The 21,300-nt window shown below is 35.5% G+C and overlaps 3 protein-coding genes across 8 annotated transcripts; 1 reads left to right on the top strand and 2 right to left on the bottom strand.

The window, feature by feature from the left end:
• Positions 1,028-2,316, bottom strand: LOC109713365 (CASP-like protein 2D1). The gene is made up of 3 exons (XM_020237415.1): positions 1,937-2,316; positions 1,717-1,825; positions 1,028-1,469 (listed from the first exon to the last, which is right to left on the bottom strand). Exons 1-3 carry the CDS (start codon positions 2,092-2,094, stop codon positions 1,206-1,208), a joined length of 531 nt encoding a protein of 176 aa, XP_020093004.1. The 5' UTR covers positions 2,095-2,316; the 3' UTR covers positions 1,028-1,205.
• LOC109713135 (probable beta-1,3-galactosyltransferase 2) lies at positions 3,310-7,875 on the bottom strand. Of its 3 annotated transcripts, none has more exons than XM_020237103.1 (11): positions 7,257-7,874; positions 6,384-6,480; positions 6,098-6,162; positions 5,786-5,997; positions 5,634-5,697; positions 5,466-5,538; positions 5,216-5,336; positions 4,681-4,768; positions 4,433-4,558; positions 4,251-4,360; positions 3,310-3,989 (listed from the first exon to the last, which is right to left on the bottom strand). In XM_020237103.1, exons 1-11 carry the CDS (start codon positions 7,391-7,393, stop codon positions 3,841-3,843), a joined length of 1,242 nt encoding a protein of 413 aa, XP_020092692.1. In that variant the 5' UTR covers positions 7,394-7,874; the 3' UTR covers positions 3,310-3,840. The 3 variants fall into 3 exon arrangements, with proteins under 3 accessions (XP_020092692.1, XP_020092691.1, XP_020092693.1); XM_020237104.1 differs by having other exon boundaries at positions 3,851-3,989; positions 4,485-4,558; positions 7,257-7,875; XM_020237102.1 differs by having other exon boundaries at positions 4,251-4,558; positions 7,257-7,875.
• On the top strand, positions 10,831-15,924 carry LOC109713493 (probable tetraacyldisaccharide 4'-kinase, mitochondrial). Of its 4 annotated transcripts, none has more exons than XM_020237604.1 (9): positions 10,831-11,106; positions 11,186-11,318; positions 12,305-12,538; positions 13,338-13,487; positions 13,871-14,080; positions 14,671-14,730; positions 15,101-15,181; positions 15,298-15,362; positions 15,442-15,823. In XM_020237604.1, exons 1-9 carry the CDS (start codon positions 10,931-10,933, stop codon positions 15,476-15,478), a joined length of 1,146 nt encoding a protein of 381 aa, XP_020093193.1. In that variant the 5' UTR covers positions 10,831-10,930; the 3' UTR covers positions 15,479-15,823. The 4 variants fall into 4 exon arrangements, 3 of the variants coding, with proteins under 3 accessions (XP_020093193.1, XP_020093192.1, XP_020093191.1); XR_002217110.1 differs by lacking the exon at positions 15,298-15,362 and having other exon boundaries at positions 10,840-11,106; positions 15,442-15,662; positions 15,759-15,924; XM_020237603.1 differs by lacking the exon at positions 15,298-15,362 and having other exon boundaries at positions 10,841-11,106; positions 11,195-11,318.

The raw sequence follows: 21,300 nt of genomic DNA, 5'->3' as shown, positions 1-21,300 counted from the left end.
ATACTTAATAGAGTTGTTAATTTCAATGTAACTCCAATTCAATCCGAGTGAAGTGAATAAAAAGATGGAGAACTGATTTCGAAATAGTCTCTAGCTGAGGAGCTTGCATACATTTTCACTTTCCAAGAGCAGAATCTCCAGTTTGTAGTTTATGATGATTGTTATTATACTTCTAGATGTATTTGTTAATAAGTGAATTGTAAGTGTGACCAAAAGACATCACTGGGTTTAAATGACAATCCTGCAGTGCTCACACAGGATCTGTTAACATATTTCCAGCAAGTTCTGTTTAAATTTTTTGTAGGCATCTTGAGAATGATGTGATTGTTAATTTTTTATACTCCTGAGATGAAGCCCTGGCTAGATTAGCTGCAATGCCATATTTACCCTGACCTTCCTGAGAATGATGTGATAGTTTGAGTTGAAGATCACTAATTTCATCAGTATTCTATTTGTTAAAAGTGAATGGTGGATGGAATGAAACTGCAGTGTTCACAAATTTCCAGAAAATTTTGTTTATTTTTTGACAGACATCTTGAGAATGATGATGATCATGGTTAACTTTTTTTTTTTTTTTTTTGTACTCTTGAGATGATGTGGCAATTAAATTAGTTGCAATGTAGGTGATGGTTATCTTGATCCGACCCGATAATATATCTACAGCAGTAACTAAACACCAAGTTCGACTGCCATATTTATTGTTCCTGGTGGTAACCTTCAGGAAAGTTCAACTTATGCATTCTATTCTTGGATTTTTTTTTTTGTTTTCTTCCCACCAATAATATAAAATTTTGGTATAAATTATTATGGAAAGCTCCAAAGACAATAAATTTCCCTCTCCTAATTTGTTATTTCCTATTATGCTTCAATCAATTCTGTTGAACTGTACACTTCCCTTGAATTGAAGCTGCATGTTCCTCCACTGACATGAGTGAGACCTGAGTGAGACCTCTAGACTCTACTTGAGAAAGTATTGCATGTACCTCCTATATCTGTACATTGCATACACCACACTTAGAAATTATTATGTTAAACTTGAAGTTAAATCTATAGACATGATCTGTAACTTAAATATGCAGTTCTTCAGCAAAGCAAGAGAATGCATCACAGTTTAAAGATTCTGAAGATGCTTTTGTATACCATACATATCCAACCACCACCATCACAAGAAGTTCTACAATCAATCAACCAACCATAGAAAAGCTCTACTTCCCTTCCTCCCCAACTTCAGTGGAGGCCACTGCAGGGGCATCAAACTTGCTGAACAACCTATAAGCTGAGATGAGAGACAAAGCAATGAAACCCACCAAAGCCATGAAGTGCAGTGCCAGTGAGACCTTGGTCTTGTAGCAGAACTTCCCATAGTAAGAACACACCTCACTCCATGAAGCCTCTCTATCTCCCTCCTCTGCTAGATAGACTACCTCAGCCACTGCAGACCCTGATGTCACCATCAAATATGCTACCACCTGCTCATATAACAAAGAAGTTTTTTTTAAAAAAAAAACAAAAGTTTAAACCCACATCTAATCCATCTGTACATTCATGCGCAGCAAATCTATTATTGAAATATGAGATGAAATGGATGGAACATATGATTTATTTCATGATGGCCAGATAGATGTACTGGATGTATTAAAAGTTCAACTTTAACTGCAGGTACAGGGACTAGTACTCTAACAGTAGTGCAAGGTAGAGATAGATTTTGAGCCCAACCTGGTCTAAGAGAAACAAGACCCATTCTTTACAGAAGAATCTGAGGAAGGAGGAGAGAGTGGAAGCAAGAGCATAGCCAGCAGAAATAGCAGAGATGCACACCAGGTACCTGCTTGCAGGCATGCATGAACATGAAAAGATCAAAGGGGAAAATAATACTAATAAATAGATTAGAGAAAAGAGAAAAGAGAAAAGAAAGCTAGTAAGATCCGGATCTTACTTGAAGCCTGTTAGATTGTTGTACTCCACCTTCCCATATGTATCACTCTCCTGCTTATTTGTAGCCATTACTAGTATTGAGGCCACAGTGAGTGGGACTACACAAATCCTAAGGGCCATCTCTACAAATTTGAAGGGTTCATTAGCTTCTTCCTTCATCTTCTTATTTTTTTTCCTTTTTTTTTTTTTTCTTTTTTGGCAAGCTCAAAGAGAATCAAAGTGAGAGACAGAAGTGGTAGAAGAAGAAGAAGAAGAAGAAGGGTGTACAAAAAAGGGTTAAGAGGAAAGGTGTGGTGTGGGTTCTTCAAAAGCAGCTTTGAGTGTTTGATAGAGAAAAGTGGTGGGTGGGTGGGTGTGAGTTATTACCAAAAGTGGGGGAAATGGCCTTTTTTCAGGAGCAATTATGCAGTGTGTAGTGTGGCATCTCCTGATGCAGAAAGGTGGATGGTGGCTCCACACTCCCCAAGGTATGTTTTGGAAAGTGTTATTATGCACCATCAAGATTCAAGAGTGTTAGGTTGAAATTATTTGTTTTTCTAGCTAAAGTTGTAAAAAATTTGATGATTAATATTTAAAATTTTAAATTTAAAATCTAGTTATTTTATATTTTCATCTAAAATTATTTTTAAAAAAAAAAATAGATAGCATGTTAACTTTCTCTCTCTCTCTCAAAAAAAAAAAAAGCTTTTCTTTTTCTTTTTTATAATATTATAATATAGTTTGCTAGTACCTGAATTGCCCCACCAAGAGGGGCTAGATTTTGATTCTCTGTGTGTCCATTTCCTGAAGAGGTATTTGGTTTCTTAAAAAAATTTGTAAAAATTATTTTTAAAAAAAATTATAAAAATATATTTTTCAGTCATAAATTATTTTTTAAGATTTTTTTTCAAGAGAACTAAACTAGAAAGGGATAATTTAATCCCCACTTTTTGAGAAAAAAATTATATATCTGACTGGCTTTTGAAGAGGTTTGGGATGAGGTCTGCCCAAATAATAATAATAATAACAGCTATTTTTCATGGCAATAATATTATCTCATTAAATATTTAGAACATAAAATAATTTTTTTTTGACATCAGTTTAATGTAAAAATTATTTTATTATTTTTAATCACATTTTTATTATTTTATATGATTCAAACAAATTGATTGGGATATAAATTTTATGTGGTATATACATTTATTTGAGATTGGATATGATAATTGCTTAATCCTATATGCCAAGCCCAAACATGAGATTAGTGCAGTGTGTATAGATAGGGCTTATTACTTTGTAAACTAAAATTAATTAAAACAACAACAACAACAACAACAACAACAGCAATCTTGGCTCTCTACATTAGCTTTAGATGGGCCAAGAAACTTCCACATTTCATAAACAAAGAAAAGAAAGAATCTAGAGAGACATTAGGATTAATTGTGTTACAAATAAGCCATCAATTAGAATGTTCAATGAGAATTTGATCATAAAAATGGCTTTTCCATCAATGAGCAAAGAATGTGGGGGAAGAGCACAGCCTCTCCCTCTCCCTCTCTACATATATATTTCTATACTGTTTCCTTTCCTCTTCTAGGGATCTTTTCTAACAGGAAACTAAAACAGCAAATACATACACCTTGTATACCATTCACACATGGCTAGAATGCAGTTTAAGCCCTTCAGATATATCCGCAAGCGTTTTACCGCACTGAGTGATACAATAATTGCATCCACAGGGGCCGACAGTAACAAAACTATGCGCGCAAAATGACCAACTGAGTGCAGATCTTGGCAGTTCTGTGAGCATTCAGAACTAGATATATCCCGGGGAATAAACTGCATTTTAGCCTTTGCACATTGACCTTATAAAGAGTACGACTTTTCGAGATGTTTTCTTTCCAAAAATTTCTGCTTGATGTATTTCAATCAGAAGACTGCACTCCAGAGAGCGCTTTCACCTTCGCCGCACCGCTGATGAACTTCTTTTATCCTCTGAGCAGAGTTGCATATGCCGCTGCAGCTCCAATCGAACGAGGCAACACAGATGTTGCCGGCCTGAGCTTTCCACTCGCAGTCTGGAGACATGTATTGTTTTCTCGATTAGTTTCAGTTTATTGACCGAAATGTAACAAATCACACGATATTTATAGCTTATTCGAAAATGCAAGATTGTCGGCAGATGCATTATTTTGTTCCTGAAGCAGAAAAGATACGCCACAATATGTTTTCTCAAACATAGAGAACAATAGCCTCGTTTCGTAACGTTTCTGAGTTTTTACTCGAAACAGCTACTAAAGATGATTTAAACATGTTACATGAAAGATTTAACACTTTACCAGGCGGAGTACCACAACACAGTCTCCGGTCATCGATATGTTCCACATCTAATCCAATGAACCACGACCCCAACGACACATCCTCATTAGCGTACTTGTGGAGCATATGCCTGAGGTGAATTGAACAACAATTAGCAGTTTTTGTTACGGCGATAAATAACATATTAAAAAAGAAAGCATACTGGTTGTTGGATATGTATATCGCCAGATCTTTTGAAATTGCATATAGCTGACCAGTAGCGTGGCGGAAATACTTGTTTCCTTCCTCTCCAAATTTCCAGTACTCAGGTTCATGATACCTCACCCCCCTGATCAACAAAAGTTGCGCACATAAAAACAAGGCTTTAAACATAAATATACACACATAATGTATAGTATATGCAACTCTACATCATTCGCTGTACATATACATTATTTGGTAAATGCTTACTTTCGCGCTAGAACAGGACCGGATTTCATGCATCCAATATAAACACGAGGCTTTGAACGGTGCCTTGCCAAAGTATTTCCAAGAGTAGCTGCAATGGTTTGGCAAGTGGAAGTATTAGTATATAAGGATAAAAGCATTACGGAAGTTTATAGATATGGTCCAATACAACAGATCATCATAGTTAGAAGATCTGATTGTTCACAGGTTATTCATTTTAGTTGGTAAGAAACTGGAAGTAATAACCATGCGACAGGCGATGTTACCCACTGGAAATGAAGAGATATAACATCGAGAGAAAAGGTTGGTAGAAATTTGGCCCGCACGGCATGGCATGCCATTTATAAGGTGTTGAGCTTTAATATTGCATTGATAAATTCCTATCAAATTTAGATTGGAGAATAACCTATAATACGAATCAGTTGGATATGCAGAATCGATCTGTTAGATACAAATCAGATGCATCTATAAAAAAAAAAAAAAAAAAAATCTTAAATCGGCCAATAAAGAGGCTGGCAAAAGCAAATTGGTCTCGCACCTATATTTACATGTACATCATCATCTACTTTGATGTAGAACTCTGCATCCCACATGGACACAGCTGTAGCAAAGTATATCTTGGTCTTCGCAGATAGTTCAAGATACCCTTCGACGTGATCCTAAAGAAGTTTACGAATAAGTATGGTTAGGGATGAAATCGAATGTCCAAATTAAAAGCGCCAGGATCGAATGAAGCTGGACTAAAAGCTCAGGGATTAGTATTGCAAATAACCGAGAGAAAATTTTACGAGTCTCATGAAGTCCCCATGTTTCCTGCCTTCTGCTTCAATTGCCTTATCCAGTATTCCACCTGGAGTCGCACTATGTGAAGATACCAAACGGTCAGAATAAATATTACAAATTTAACGTTCTACAAAAATGGAAACAGCAAGCTGGAATGTTTTACTCCTCCACACCTGTGACCTATGACGAAGCGGATGATAATGCCCTTCTCTTCCTCCAGCTTCTTTCTTTTCTCGCCTGTTTTAGTTAATCACAATTTTCTTTTAGTGGTGCGTTAAATGAGGAAAGCGACAGACAAATAAGAAGTGAAGGAAAAGTTTCAAACCTTGAGGCAACCAAGTAGCGCGAACTGAATCTCTTCTTTTGCGGCTGCTAAAAGCAGTATTTATGCCTACAACCATAAAAAATTTCTGCTTCCCGGTTGATTCGAGAGCATCTACATTTTCCGATAATGGGGAGCCGCTGAGTATGGACTCTTGCGTGGCCCTTGCGGCAGCTAATTCCATTTCTAGGTTTGAGATTGTTTTGTCGAGTGTCCTGCATATAAAAATTATAATTGCTCACTGGATCGAAACGAGTAATTATTCAAGATAACTAACAACTTAGTGATAAGTCGATTCGAACACAAAAATCTTACTGTATAGCATGATGGGTCCTTGAAACTTCACCGAGAACGTCCTTGTGCTCTCGCTTCTGGCCAATCTAACAAGAGGCAAAAAAAATTTTTTAAAAAAATAAACCATCATATTAGAAAAAAAAAACATAATTAACAAAATTTTGGGAGAACTAAACAATAATTTTACACATAAACTTCATTTTTGATCAGGGGACAACAAGATTGTGCATCATGATTTAAACCAACAAATTCTTCTACAGAACCATAACATTGCACGAATAAAAATAGAAAAACTAACAAAACTCACACTTTTTGTACTACAATCGCCATCTACGAGGTTCATCTTCTCTCCTTCGGTCCCTGTTCTCCGGATAATATCTTTTGGTTCGGGGATCGTCCACATCCTGTTTCCACCTTTTGAAGATTAGTAAGCTAAATTGCACTTTTATTCCTCTAACAGCTAATGCAAATAAGTTGAAGCACATATACCACTTGCAATGCATAAAAGTTGCAAATATAAGAGTCCCCAATTTTTGTTACGCAGTCGAGTAAATGCATATCTTAATTTCATTGTGGTAACAAAGCCAAAAAAAAACCCAATTCAAGTGCTATCAAATCATCAACTGAGAAGTGCTTCCTCTTTGAACGAAAGTGCTACAAAACTCAGCAAAATTTACCTCTCAATTCACCAGATCTTCCATTAGTAGACTCTTCCCTCTCTATCTGGGAGCAAGGACTCAAACTTACTAATCCATATAAGAAAAAGATCTTTTATACCCTTATATAAGATTTACTGATCCATAAGGATCCAAACCCCAAATCTACATTCTTTATCATAGAAATCAACAACATTTCAACAACCCCTAAAACCCCAATTCAAGTTTCACAAGAACAAGCAACAAACATATCAAATTAAGCAGAAAAAACAACATTTTAGATCAAAACAGGCTCAAATTGGATGAAACAAAAGGGGCAACGTGAATTACTGATCCATAAAGGATCAGAAAAACCTAAACCTACATTCTTATCATAGAAGTCCACAAAATCTGAACAAGCCCAAAAAACCCAATTCAAGTTTCACCAGAACAAGCAACAAACATATCAAATTAAGCACAAATAACAACATTTTAGATCAAAACAGGCGCAAATTGGATGAAACAAAAAAGGGCAACTTTAGAACCTGTTAGTGAAGAGGAGGCCAAGGCAAAAGCTCCCAAGGCAAAGCAACAAGGCCCATTTCCTAGACACAGTGCCCCGAAAAGAAGAAGCCTCTCCTCCCCCAATTGCTCCTCCTCCTCCTCTACTCTTAAAGCTCATTATTTACAATCTCGATCCCCTCCTCTCCTCCTCCCACTTTAGATCCCCAAAAGATCAAAATTTGGAGCCCTCCTATTCACAACACCCATCTCAAACTCCATAAAGGAGCCTCATTTATGAGAAAGGAAAACTGCTCCATGGAGCAATTGGGCTCCTGGGTCTTCTTTAACTGCTACAGAGATTGAAATTGTAGAGGAATCAAAAGAAAAAGAGATAAAATGGGATTTTTTTTTTTTTTTTGGCTTCTTCTTCTTCTTCGATACAAGTCTAAAACTTCAAACTTTTTCCTCTGTAGCTTTTCTCTTTGTTGTCGGAAAAAGAAAAGGAGAGATGCAACGATTAGCAGCGAAGTGGAGATTTAGAAATTTTTAGATTTTTCCCTTTTTTTTTTGAGAAAAAGAGGAATTTTTGGATTATTATATGTGATTTTGAAGGTAAATTTTGCCCCTTTTGAATGATAAATCGATGTAGTTTAGAAGTTGAAGCTACTGGGTTTATTTTTTCTTTTATTTTTTTTTATTTTTGGTAAAAATGTATTGAGGTCCCTCAAGTATATTCCAATTGAAATGGCCTCCTCTGATTGATTCATACAATCAATTACATATTACATTAGAATAATTTTATTAATTATTAATTGCTTATAGCTAAGAAATTTGTTAATGTCACCAAACGTTCAATTAAAAATTTCAAATAAAGTCAAAATTTTAAATCAAAACAATTAAGAAAGTTTTCTTAAAAATTATCATTTAATATGAGAATAAAATGAGTAGGCTATTGCATAATATCTTATAGTTAAGGGGCTTTTTCATAATATTTTAAACCACCCTTTATTGGAAATTTGTTGAAAGTTGAAACTAAAAAATCCTTGAACGCTCCGGATCATGCTTTGCATGTGGAGGAGCAGTCAAGTCGAATTAATTATTAAAAAAAAAGATATAAAAAAAAGCTAAATTATATAAAATATTTCGATCAAACCCCGATTTTTTTAATCAATAAGAGGGTGTTGTTCGATGATATTTTGTTCGGACGTACGGTACCAAAATTTGGTTAATGAATTCTTTTATTATACAACTTTTAAAATTTATAACATCATTTTAATTTTTTATTTTAAAATAAATTTGGATATTTAATTCATTAATTTTAAAAATACATTTATAAATATAGCGAAAATAAAAAGTAGAGCAAAACATGGAAAGAGCACAAGAATGATAACTGATCACGTGGTCGACACGTTGCATCAAAGAAATAATAAGTCAATTATATATTTTTTTAATATAATTAATATATTTTTTAATGAAGAACTTTAATTAAATTGCCCACAAAAGCTGTAAGAGGTTGCCCCCTCAATAATGGAGTTGCACACTTGCACCAAACAATTTCTTTCACTTCACGTGTTTACCCACCTTCTTATATAATTTGTGAATTTATTCTTATTTGTTTTCCATCAAATTATTTTTTTTTAAATAATATAGTAACATGAGAATTAGTTCTAGATTATTTTAATTGCTTGTAAAAGATTCTGAATTTCGACCTATGTTTCTAGTGTTTAATATTGATATATATAAGACTAATTGATTGTACCTCATAAGTTCGAAATATTGTTGTTGTTTTATATTTCTACCTGATATTCTATTGTCTGAGATGAATCCGTGGAGTGGTAAATTTTTTACTCATCAAAATTATAATGAATGATGATAGTTTATGATTAGCTGTGATTAATTCAATAATTAGTGGGACTAGCTCCTGAGATGCATCATGTTGTCAAATGGACAGTGAGATCGTCCGATATGCAGAAAAAAAAAAAATTTTACATATCCAACTACCATAAAAGCAAATTAAGGCTAGTACATGACACCGACCATCCCCAGAGCAAGTGGCAAAAGGCTTGGTGGTTGGTATTCGAGATCCAAGTTCGAATCCTAGTTGATTCACATTTCCAGTTAAGTTTATTTCTAAATGAAATAAACGAAGCGGGTAACGTGCTACCTATCCCTCTAAAAAAAAAGGCTAGTACATGCCATAGAACACGCAAATAGGACATCATTTCAATATATGAATCTGGTACTTTGTAAGGATTCTCTTAACTCGCGAGCTACGCAAACTCGAGCTCACGAGTTTAATTTACCCTAAATGTTTTGAGAAGATGCTTAGAGGATCATGATCTCCATACGATCATTTGGAGAAACTTGTAGTAATGATAGGTAGGTGTATGGTAACTTCCACCAGGTGGTATTGGTTGAACATCACAAGCACCAACAAGAGTTGAAGTAGTAAGAGCTAAGGATCCAGCAGGGTGATGTGACCTGCAACCAAATGGGCTTATCCATTTGAACGTTATTTATTTGGTAGAGCATGGGCTCGATGAAATGGATTAATTGGATCCTTTGATTTGAATATTTTTGTTTGTTATGTTAAACTTGGGTGATTAATTTTCCAAAAAGCATGTGAATAGCCGATAGCGTAATATGTAAAAAGTGATAAGTCAAATAAACTGTAATGCAACTAACTGTTCTTAGTGCAAGTGGTAAAAAAATTTGATGGTTGATGCATGACATTCTATTTATGTTTAAAACTTAGTTTTTTTTTTGTATTTCTAACTTAAATTTATTTATTTATTTTTTTTAAAAAAGAGCGTGAAGGGGTGGGGGGTTTAGAAGTTTGTGTTGGGCCAAAGCCTCCCCCAATACGGGCCTTCATCTAACCTATGTTTAGGCCCATCTTCAGCACTTTTTTTTTTTTTTTTTTTTTTTTTGGGTTAGGAACTTATAAGTTTCGGAATTCGTCTTCACTCCTATTCCACTAAAGTCGAAGATCGATCTCAATATAATTATGAGCGAGAGTTTGAATGATATCGTTGCTTTGATGCAGAAATAAACATCAATAGCTATGACTTTCTCGAAGTCGCGACTCGCGAGTTCAACCTCCAATATTCACGAAAAAAAAAAAAAAACAGATTCCTTATCTTGTCTTGTAAATTTTATACCTAACTCATCACTAATATTTTTATTTTTTAATATCAAAAAAGATTTTTTTTTTTTTTAAATCTTTGGAAGTGTGACGGTAAGATTTACACCTTATTTTTTAGGTGTGCAAGTATTATTTCTCTTAGATCAAAATATTTCTTGAAACTTTTTGTTTTATTGGGGAGTAGATTTTCGCTTTGTCATCTTATAGTTTACAAAGCTATAGTGAACTACCCTGTAATTTTTAATTTTATTTTATTACAAGAATCCTTCGTTAAACAAAAACGACTTTTTTTGGTAAAGAATATAGCAACATTACAACTTTTGGTAAATTACTTTGTGTTAATTAATTAATTAATTATTAAGAAGCTATTTCGCACGATCAATAATAAAAAAAATGCGGCTTTGAGATTCGTACCATCTGATGGACGGTGAATGGAGCGGTCCGTGTACCCGTGCCCGCCAAAATTTTGTGCCCGCTAGTGCGGTCGTGAGTTGCGACGCGCGCGCGTCGTCGTCGTCGTCTTCTTCCTCCGCTCATCTCTCTCTCTCTCTCTCTCTCTCTCTCTCTCCAATGGAGTTTCTGAAGCGCGCGATACTCCGAATCGCGTCCACCCCCGACGCGCGCCTCTCGGAGCTCCCCCGCCTCCACCGCCGCCTCCTCCTCCCCATCCTCTCCTCCGCCTCCGCCCTCTATCGCCTCTCCCTCCTCCTCCGCCGCTGCCGCCGCCTCCTACTCTCCCCCCACAGGCACAAACCTCTAACCCTAACCAAACCCCGTTCCTTTGCCTCTTTCTTAGGGTTTCTAGCTTTTGTCCCTCTCTCTTAGGGTTTCTAGGTTGCCGGTGCCGGTGATAAGCGTTGGGAATGTGACGTGGGGTGGCAATGGAAAGACACCCATGGTGGAGCTCATCGCCCGATTCTTCGACGAATGCGGGGTCGCCCCCCTCGTCCTTACCAGAGTATCTATCTCCTTCTCTATAGACAGATGTTGTGTGCCACGATCTTATATCGGAAATTTCTTTTTTTAGATGTTTGTTATTAGCCGATGCGTTAAAAATCCCAACTTTCCCTTGAATTGGAGCTGATACGACCAATAACTTTACCATGCGCGGTCACGCCTCTCATCCTCACAACTTTATGATTAGTTAATTCCTGAAAGATTTGACACCATTTCATGTTGTGCCAACAATTTTCCTTTTGAAACATGAGCATAGAAGCTGTTTCTGATATCCTTGTGATGTGTTTAATATCATCATTGCAATTCCATGTAATGTTTCCTTGGTTTTGTAGCCTTAGCAATAAACTGTTAAGAGTAAATTATAACTTAGTTTCTACACATAGAAGAGTTGTACGGCCCCTTTCAGTATGAGCAGAGTAATGCGGTTTGCTACAACTGTTGATGTTGACGGCACCTTCGAACTATCGATCGTTGATTGCCCCTCGGCAAAAATTAGACATTATTGCTAACCCAGCTGTAACGCAGATATTGTGCTGCTTTTCTCCTTCTTCCTTGACGTTACTATGATTTCTTATCTCATGCGACACCTTACCGTCAGGAATTCAACATCACAAAGCAGTTTCGGTATCAAGCTTAAAACTGAATGGTTTTTCCTCTCTTTTCTCTTCTCTAACACATATATCAACAGAAGATTGTTAGAGTTGTCTATGAACTAGCAACTTTAACGTGTTTATGGATTTTGGTAAATCTGCTGATGAAATGTCTAATGGAACTTAAACTGTAGCCTGTTCACAGGGAAAATGTTACATATGTAGTTAGATATGTTCTGATTTTACAAATTCGTATTCTCATAGCATAACATTATTGATCAAAATTCTGAAATCAGAGATCTCCTTTATGCATATTTATGTCTATGTTTTTGCTTAGAAGATATTATAATAAACAGGATGGAGTAGTCTCTTCATTGTCCACAAATTTTTTTCACAGGGTTATGCAGGTGGTGACGAGGCCAAAATGCTTAAAAGGCACCTCCAGGATACTTCTGCAATAATTGGCATAGGTGCTAACAGGGCAGCTACTGCTGCTTCTTTGCTCAATAAACATGGTTATACTGATGCTTGCCGTGTGTTATGTATGGAGGACCATACATTGCCACACAAGTTCGGACCTCACTCTGACAATGGAAAAGTTGGTGTGGTAATATTGGATGATGGGATGCAGGTATTAAACAATGAATATATACTCTCATGAATTTTTATTTGGTCTGGATAATAGGTAATTAAGTATATTATGATAGTTAGTTGCCACTGAACAAGACTTTAGTAGGTGCCGAATAGTATTTATCCATCTGATAGCCTTTGTAGCTGTGCAAAGTATATTTGTAGCTATTTTAACTTCTTGGTGTCAAATGCAAAATTTAAAATTGTTATTATAGGAGCTCTTATTTTTTATTTTTTTTAAGTGGGTTGAAATTGGTGATAGGTTGACCTTCTTGATGATCTGATTTTCATGTGCTTCCAATTTCTGTGATCAATTTTATTATTGTTATTTGACTTCTCATGAGTCCATGTGCTTATTCTTTGTATATCCACAATGGTCTGTCCTAAATTATTAGCAGAAGAATGGAAGTGTTGTCCCCGATGTATCACCACCTTCATGTTTTCCTGTTCTGTGAGCTGATGCTATTATAAGTAACGGCGTGAAGCATCGAAGCTGTTTCTATTACTAGCAACACAATTGGTAGCTATAGTGATGTTACCTAACCTTTTCTTTTCCTTTGACAATCTTTCTTCATGTTCAAAACTGTTACCTCTAGTTATTGCCATTAACTAGATGTTACTGTATGATCGAAAGCCTCATCTCCAAAAATAAAATAATGGCTAATATCTGGTCAGGATTGAAATTCAATGGAGTTTCCCTTCATTTTCTGTTTATTGTCTTTGTTGTACTTGATGTCCTGTGGACACTTTGAAGCACAGTATTCGTCTTAACCATATCTTCATCTCGTTGTTGTAGGCAGCACTGGAGTTTGTTGCGTAATGTGGAAATCGTTATGGTAAATAGCATGATGCCATGGGGGAACTCTCACCTTATCCCACGTGGACCTTTGAGGGAACCATTAAGTGCACTTGGTCGAGCGGACATTTTAGTTATCCATCACGCGGATTTGGTACGTTTAAGTTGTTCTACTGTCTAACTTGTATATAGTGCTGGGACAGTTGGTACGTTTTCTCTGGAAATTAGTCATTTCTCGTATGCAGAGATAGTTAATTTTTCTTTGACATGCATCTTTTCTTGTACTGAATCCTCATCTATGAATAATTTCAATCATGAAGGGAAATGTTGTGTAGTTTCTGACTTCCACTTCTTATTGTAGTATCTAGGGTCAAGTTTCTTATATATGAGCTACTTCTGGTTGGTTGTTTTTTTTTTTATCATTTATATTCTACATGATTCAAATAATTGCAAGCTTTCTCTAAAATGCAATGAATGACGGTGCTTCTTATTAAACGTAGTAAACACTATTCTTTTGTTGCATTTACTTCTTCACAGGTGTCTGATATGCAGCTTAAAATCATTGAATCAACAGTCCTATATATATGTGCAACCCTGCCAATGTTCTTCAGTAGATTAGTCCCGTCACATCTCTTCGGAGTTAAGAATCCTCATTCAAGATTCCCGCTAACTATGTTGAATAATTCTGCTGTATTATGTGTATCTGGAATTGGCTTCCCATATGCCTTTTTCCACGCAGTTAGAGAGGTAATCTTCTTTTTTTTTTCTCGTTTTCCATTTTGCGTGAATATGTTCTGTATCTAAAGTTCAACTTCTGGAGTCTGCCTAAGTCAAGTAAGTAATTTTGTGAAATAGAATTTTGTGTAGCCCTCGAACGTTCTTCTTTAAATCAAGTTAGAACACCTCTTTCCCATGTCTACTGCGAAGTTAATAGTTGCAGATTGGATGGCTAACCACGGATGGTGCGTCTTCTACTACTGTACTTTTCGCATCATCCTTCCCAGAAGGACTAGCCCCTATTCTTAAACCTGATATTTCTGGAGCTTATTGTAATCACGGCGATTCTCAATGAAATTTTATATTCTTTTTTTAAAAATATATATATATATACCACCTTTTTCTGGTTTAAAACATTTTAGCTAGATATTTGGTTTTCTGAATGTGTTGTCTAAATCAGAAAGATACTTGTTTGTCCTCGATGGAATATCTACACGGTTTTCTTATATATTGTTTCTTTATGGTTGATGGCCAGCTGTATTTCCTTTATGTTTTTCCAACATTTGTAACATCCATGTTGTTGCGTATGGAGTTTCATTAATAATTCCAAACTGCTGCAGCTTGGACCATTGCATGTTGGTAGACTGGACTTCCTTGATCATCATCCTTTTAAAGCTAGCGTGAGTTCTTTCTTTACTGCTTTTGTTATCAGTAATCAGCCATTAATATATCTGTTAATTTTTCTCCAAAAACATCCTTAATTTTTGTGAAGCTAGCGAAAGCCACTCAAGTTCGGCCAGTTGTAATTAACTGGCCGAACTTAATCTGGACACTATTTCCATCTTTCGAGAACATAAAAACTAGAGTTTTATCTCTCAAATACTCATTAACAAACTTATGGTGCAAGAAAGAAACTATTACATAATTGACGTAATTGTGAAAGCGATCATATTTCTTAAGGGTTTCAGCGCGCAGAGGATTCTTACCTACTGAAATATATGATGCTATTTGATGATTCCCTTTGAGCTAATTAGTTAATTACCATTCCAGGATATCCAATTGATCAGAGAGAAAGCTGCAAAGCTTGCTGCTGACTACAATAAGGAGACAGTTGTCGTAGTAACAGAGAAGGTACGGTGTTTTTTTTTTTTTTTTTTTTTTTTTTTTTTGAGAGAGATAGGTAGCACGCTACCCGCTTCGTTTATTTCATTTAGAAATAAACTTAGCTGGAAATGTGAATCAACTAGAATTCGAACTTGGGACCTCGGATACCAACCACCAAATCCTTTGCCACTTGCTCTAGGGACAGTCGGTAAGGTACAGTGTTATTGATGTCATTCTTTTAACGTGCGAGTGTTCTCTAATTTTCACTTCCTCCATTTTCTGACCAGGATTATGATCGCAATCCACATATTCTCGGAGAGATAGATGACATAAATGTTTTGGTCCTGTGTTCTTCTTTGCAAATCATGCCTTTAGAGGGAAAAAGCGAGGATGATTTTAGAATGAAGCTGAAGGAGCTTCTAATTAGAACAAAATCTGCCCCGTGACCTCATTGTGTACAGCGGTGCGTTGTATCCTAAATCGTCGGGTTATTAGGGTAAAGTCTAAGGTATGCTTATGCTTTTGGTGCTACTCGAGGTTATTGTATCCCTGTGGGTCTGAAAATTTTGATTCTTTTAACATACTTATTTCGCTATTTTAACAGATGATCAGATGTAGAACCTCAATTGGAAACTATGTAGCAATTATCATAAGGGATCCTTATTGACATTCTCGGCTAGAAAATTAATTTTTTTAGGGTAAACTTTAAATACCACCCATGTAATTTTGCACTTTCTCACTTTAGTGTCCTGAGGTTTAAAGTGTATAAAGTTAATGTCCTATGGTTTCATTTTTATCTTTTCGTCAGCTTTTTCGTTAATATTTCGTTAAATTATATATAAAAAACTTCAAATATTCCACTTAGGTTTATCGAATATTCACTTTATTACCCTTTAGTTCTAACTTTGTTATTAATTTCATAAAAAGAATTGGTGAAATCGATAATAAAAGGATAAAAATGAAACCACATGGTATTAAATTGATACACTTTAAATTACAAAGTAGTAAAGTGAGAAAATGTGAAACCACATAGGTGATATTTGAAGTTTTCCCTTTTTTAACCTTTAAATGCAGTTCAATTTTTGTTATGGGAGAAAATTCATAGCATTGTGAAAAGGATCAACCAACTCTAGGGTATGTATAATTTTTACACTGAATGCATCTCAATGTTGGTTGGTGTGCTTTATTAAGAGGTTGATTTATGTAATGCTTTTGGAATCACGGAGACCCTGTGTTCCTACTTTTGCAATCATTGGATCAACTTTGAGATCCGTGCTGATCCCCTGCAGAGTGATGCTTACTTATCCACAATTTTGGTATCATATTTCCTCATCATTTGAGTTTCTTAAGTTTTTCATCTCCAACCCCAGCATATCTACTACATATTTATTTATTAATATGAAGAGACTGGGGAATGTCCACCCCACACTCTGCTATACTCCAAGTTAAGTCAAACTTAGTTAGTTCCATCACCTGCAAACATCCTCATCATTTGTATATATACACAGCAAGAAACAAATATTCTATTGAAAAGAGAAAAAAAAAAAAATGGAAGATGCAGATATTCAACACAACAACTAGAAGCAAGAGGACAAAATGAGTGGGGAAGGTGAACTCCTAACCAGCCTCACCAACCAAACCCTAAAAATGATGGCTCTTCATTTATGGACCCATCTGGTTGATTCTGCTTTTATTTTTGCTTTTATCAATCTCTAACCGTATGTTCGACAAAAAAAAAAAACAAAAAAAACAAAAAGAAAAAAGCTTTTAGAGCTCGTTTGGTATAATAGAATTGTAGAAATTATCTCTTAGCCAAATTTATGCCATTACAAAATTTGCTATTTTGTATAGAAACAAACAAGATGTTATTCTATCATACTTTTTTTTTTTTTTTGCTGTACACAATACATGTTTTCTGTAATTTCAAATTGAGTCTTTGTAATGACCCGATCCGCTAGCAATAATAACTCGTTGGGCCTCAAACCACCGGCCTAAAATGTTTAAGTCCAGTTACTATTATTAGCGTGTGAAGTCTCATATATTCTAATCAGAATTATTTTTTTATCCAATATAAAATTATTTGAGTGTTACAGTCTTAGCATACATAACAAGAAGCGAAGATGAAATTCTTATATAGAACTTTTAATTTAGTGTATCTGATCCAAGGTTTTAAGTGTCCGTCGGCACAGGCCGTATCCACTGTACCGTACCGTGTCAATAAGATACCGGCACGATACAGACCCCGTACCGATGGCACAGCTCAAAACCCTCTATTCTTTAAATTAGTAAGTAATTTCCTCAATAAAATTCAAAAGATGTGATGAAAAGGCATAATAAATAGTTAGGATATTTTGTTGCTAAAGAAAATAAATATTTCATACTATTATGTGTCGGTACACAAGAATTTTTTTAATCGGCATGCATCGGCAAGGCTCGGCACGCACCGTGCCGTATCGTGTCGGCAAGTTTCCGGCACGACTCCATGCCACGACATTTAAATCCTTGATTTGATAGTGCTGAAAAGAGCAGTATCTAGAAGACAGAGAGATAGAGCAGAAGAAAAAGATTCTTGGTTGAAAAAATATATAAAATTTTTAGGGAAAACTTCAAAAACCCCCCCTTGTGGTTTTGCACTTTTTTATTTTAGTACCATGTAGTTTAAAGTGTATCAAGTTAGTACCCTGTGGTTTCTCACTTTATCACTTTTGTAGCATGTGGTTTAAAGTACATCAAGTTAGTATCCTGCGGTTTTATTTTTGTATTAAGTTAGTATCCTGTAATTTTATTTTTGTATCAAGTTAGTACCCTGTGATTTTTAAACCACGAGGTACTAAAGTGATAAAGTGTGAAACCACAGGATACTAACTTGATACACTTTAAACCACAGGATACTAAAGTGAAAAAGTGTAAAACCGTAGGGTACTAACTTGATTCACTTTAAACCACAGGATACTAAAGTGAAAAAATGCAAAATCACAAGGTACTAACTTGATACACTTTAAAGCACATGATGCTAAAGTGAGAAAAAGTGAAACCACGTACAAATGGGTATTTGAAGTTTTTTCAAATTTTTAATTTAGTGCTTTGATTCTGCTGGAGAGAGAAGCTGCGAGAGGAGAGAGAGAGAGAGAGAGAGAGAGAGAGAGAGAGAGTATTAAATGCGTATGAACCACCACCTTCGTATGGTTGATGCAATGCGGGTGCTAGGGTACAAGTGACGCAATAATACGGCCAAGGGGATTAGCTGAGTGTGCCCCGGAGGGGATAACACCTCGCGTGATTTCATTAAATGCGGTTCCTCCGCAGCGGGGCCCTGCTGTGCGCCATTTTAATGTTGGTTTTGGATCCACCCTCGCTGCATGTGGCCTCTAATTTTGTACAACAGTGACAAAGAGTTCGTAACAGATCTCACTATTATCCTCCCCCATGTTTTCTTGCATATAAATAAAATGGACGGAATACCGCAGGTTCTTAAAACTCACCCCACACTCTCGGCAGTAGATGAGATTAGAATTTATTATAAAGTAACCGATTCTACTGCACTGTTGCTTAGTTTGATCATGTCACGATTAAAAACACAAATTTTATATAATAAAAAAAAGATCACAATCTTTTTTTCTTTAATATTTTAATTAAAATTATGATTGCAACCGTCATTAGAAAAAGCATGTAACGATTTTATAGTTCAGAAGAAGAAAAGGTTGAAAGAATTTTTTTTATTTTTTTAGACTTTCTACAATATTAAAATAATATTTTTAGCCATCTCCTGATTTGTGTAAGTCTCTTTTAATGATAATGTAATGCGTATAGTAATACGAGTTTCTCTCTAATGTTGCTGATGAATTGTTCATATATATAGTGCATAGGAATTGATGTGACTAATCAGCGGTGTTTGTCAGTTATATTTATTGCGCGAACATTGAGTTATCAAATTTGACCAAATTTGACAATTAAAAATAGTGATTAGATTCGATAAGCTTATCTATCAACATCAATATCAGTTCCACTATACATTAACACTGCACTCTTCGTAAGCACTTCCATATATAATATCATTAATTCTTCTGTTTTTTTTTCTTCNTTGAAAAGAAAAAAAAAAAAAATGGAAGATGCAGATATTCAACACAACAACTAGAAGCAAGAGGACAAAATGAGTGGGGAAGGTGAACTCCTAACCAACCTCACCAACCAAACCCTAAAAATGATGGCTCTTCATTTGTGGACCCATCTGGTTGATCCTGCTTTTATTTTTGCTTTTATCAATCTCTAACCGTGTGTTCGACAAAAAAAAAAAAAACAAAAAAAAACAAAAAGAAAAAAGCTTTTAGAGCTCGTTTGGTATAATAGAATTGTAGAAATTATCTCTCAGCCAAATTTATGCCATTACAAAATTTGCTATTTTGTATAGAAACAAACAAGATGTTATTCTATCATACTTTTTTTTTTTTTTTTTTTCTTTGCTGTACACAATACATGTTTACTGTAATTTCAAATTGAGTCTTTGTAATGATCCGATCCGCTAGCAATAATAACTCGTTGGGCCTTAAACAACCGGCCTAAAATGTTTAAGTCCAGTTATTATTATTATCGTGTGAAGCCTCATATATTCTAATCAGAATTATTTTTTTATCCAATATAAAATTGTTTGAGCATTACAGTCTTAGCATACATAACAAGAAGCGAAGATGAAATTCTTATATAGAACTTTTAATTTAGTGTATCTGATCTAAGGTTTTAAGTGTCCGTCGGCACAGGCCGTATCTACCGTGCCGTACCGTGTCAACAAGATGCCAGCACGATACAGACCCCGTACCGATGACACAGCTCAAAACTCTCTATTCTTTAAATTAGTAAATAATTTCCTCAATAAAGTTCAAAAGATGTGAAGAAAAGATACAATAAATAGTTAGAATATTTTGTTGCTAAAGAAAATAAATATTTCATACTATTATATGTCGGTACACAAGAATTTTTTTAATCGGAATGCATCGGCAAGGCTCAGCACGCACCGTGCCGTGTCGTGTTGGCAAGTTTCCGGCACGACTCCGTGCTACGACATTTAAATCCTTGATCTGATAGTGCTGAAAAGAGCAGTATATAGAAGACAGAGAGATAGAGCAGAAGAAAAAGATTCTTGGTTGAAAAAATATATAAATTTTTTAGGAAAAACTTGAAAAACCCCCCTTGTAGTTTCGTGCTTTTTCATTTTAGTACCATGTAGTTTAAAATGTATCAAGTTAGTACCCTGTGGTTTCTCACTTTATCATTTTAGTACCCTGTGGTTTAAAGTGTATCAAGTTAGTAGTATCCTATGGTTTTATTTTTGTATCAAGTTAGTATCCTGTGATTTTATTTTTGTATCAAGTTAGTATCCTGTGATTTTTAAACCATAGGGTACTAAAGTGATAAAGTGCGAAACCACATAATACTAAAATGATAAAGTGCAAAACCACATGATACTAACTTGATACACTTTAAACCACAGAATACTAAAGTGAAAAAGTGTAAAACTATATGGTACTAACTTGATACACTTTAAACCATAGAATACTAAAATGAGAAAAAGTGAAATCACATTAGAATATTTGAAGTTTTTCCAAATTTTTAATTTAGTGTTTTGATTCTGCTGGAGAGAGAAGCTGCGAGAGAGAGAGAGAGAGAGAGAGAGAGAGAGAGAGAGTATTAAATGCGTATGAACCACCACCTTCGTATGGTTGATGCAATGCGGGTGCAAGGGTACAAGTGACGCAATAATACGGCCAAGGGGATTAGCTGAGTGTGCCCCGGAGGGGATAACACCTCGCGTGATTTCATTAAATGCGGTTCCTTCGCAGCGGGGCCCTGCTGTGCGCCATTTTAATGTTGGTTTTGGATCCACCCTCGCTGCATGTGGCCTCTAATTTTGTACAACAGTGACAAAGAGTTCGTAACAGATCTCACTATTATCCTCCCCCATGTTTTCTTGCATATAAATAAATTGGACGGAGTACCGCAGGTTCTTAAAACTCACCCCACCCTCTCTCGACAGTAGATAAAATTAGAATTCATGGTAAAGTTACCGATTCTACTGCACTGTTGCTTAATTTGGTCATGTCACGATTAAAAACACAAATTTTATATAATGAAAGAAAGAACACAATCTTTTA

This window comes from Ananas comosus, linkage group 7 (genome assembly GCF_001540865.1).
Source record: "Ananas comosus cultivar F153 linkage group 7, ASM154086v1, whole genome shotgun sequence".
Lineage (NCBI taxonomy): Eukaryota > Viridiplantae > Streptophyta > Magnoliopsida > Poales > Bromeliaceae > Ananas > Ananas comosus.
Note: the sequence above shows the minus strand (reverse complement) of the source record. Positions and strands in the feature narration are given on the sequence as shown.

Bases quoted from the DNA above. Each gene is read 5' to 3' on its own strand.
- LOC109713365 (XM_020237415.1), bottom strand. From the start codon at position 2,094: ATGAAGGAAGAAGCTAATGAACCCTTCAAATTTGTAGAGATGGCCCTT. The intron at 1,826-1,936 runs GTAAGATCCGGA...GCCTGCAAGCAG, and splicing joins AACAATCTAACAGGCTTCAA to GTACCTGGTGTGCATCTCTG. The intron at 1,470-1,716 runs GTTGGGCTCAAA...TTATATGAGCAG, and splicing joins TCTTGTTTCTCTTAGACCAG to GTGGTAGCATATTTGATGGT.
- LOC109713135 (XM_020237102.1), bottom strand. From the start codon at position 7,393: ATGAGCTTTAAGAGTAGAGGAGGAGGAGGAGCAATTGGGGGAGGAGAG. The intron at 5,998-6,097 runs GTAAGATTTTTG...TTTTATATGCAG, and splicing joins AGGACCCATCATGCTATACA to GACACTCGACAAAACAATCT. The intron at 4,769-5,215 runs GTGCGAGACCAA...AAACCATTGCAG, and splicing joins TGATGTACATGTAAATATAG to CTACTCTTGGAAATACTTTG.
- LOC109713493 (XM_020237602.1), top strand. From the start codon at position 10,931: ATGGAGTTTCTGAAGCGCGCGATACTCCGAATCGCGTCCACCCCCGAC. The intron at 13,488-13,870 runs GTACGTTTAAGT...ACTTCTTCACAG, and splicing joins TTATCCATCACGCGGATTTG to GTGTCTGATATGCAGCTTAA. The intron at 15,182-15,441 runs GTACGGTGTTTT...TTTTCTGACCAG, and splicing joins TTGTCGTAGTAACAGAGAAG to GATTATGATCGCAATCCACA.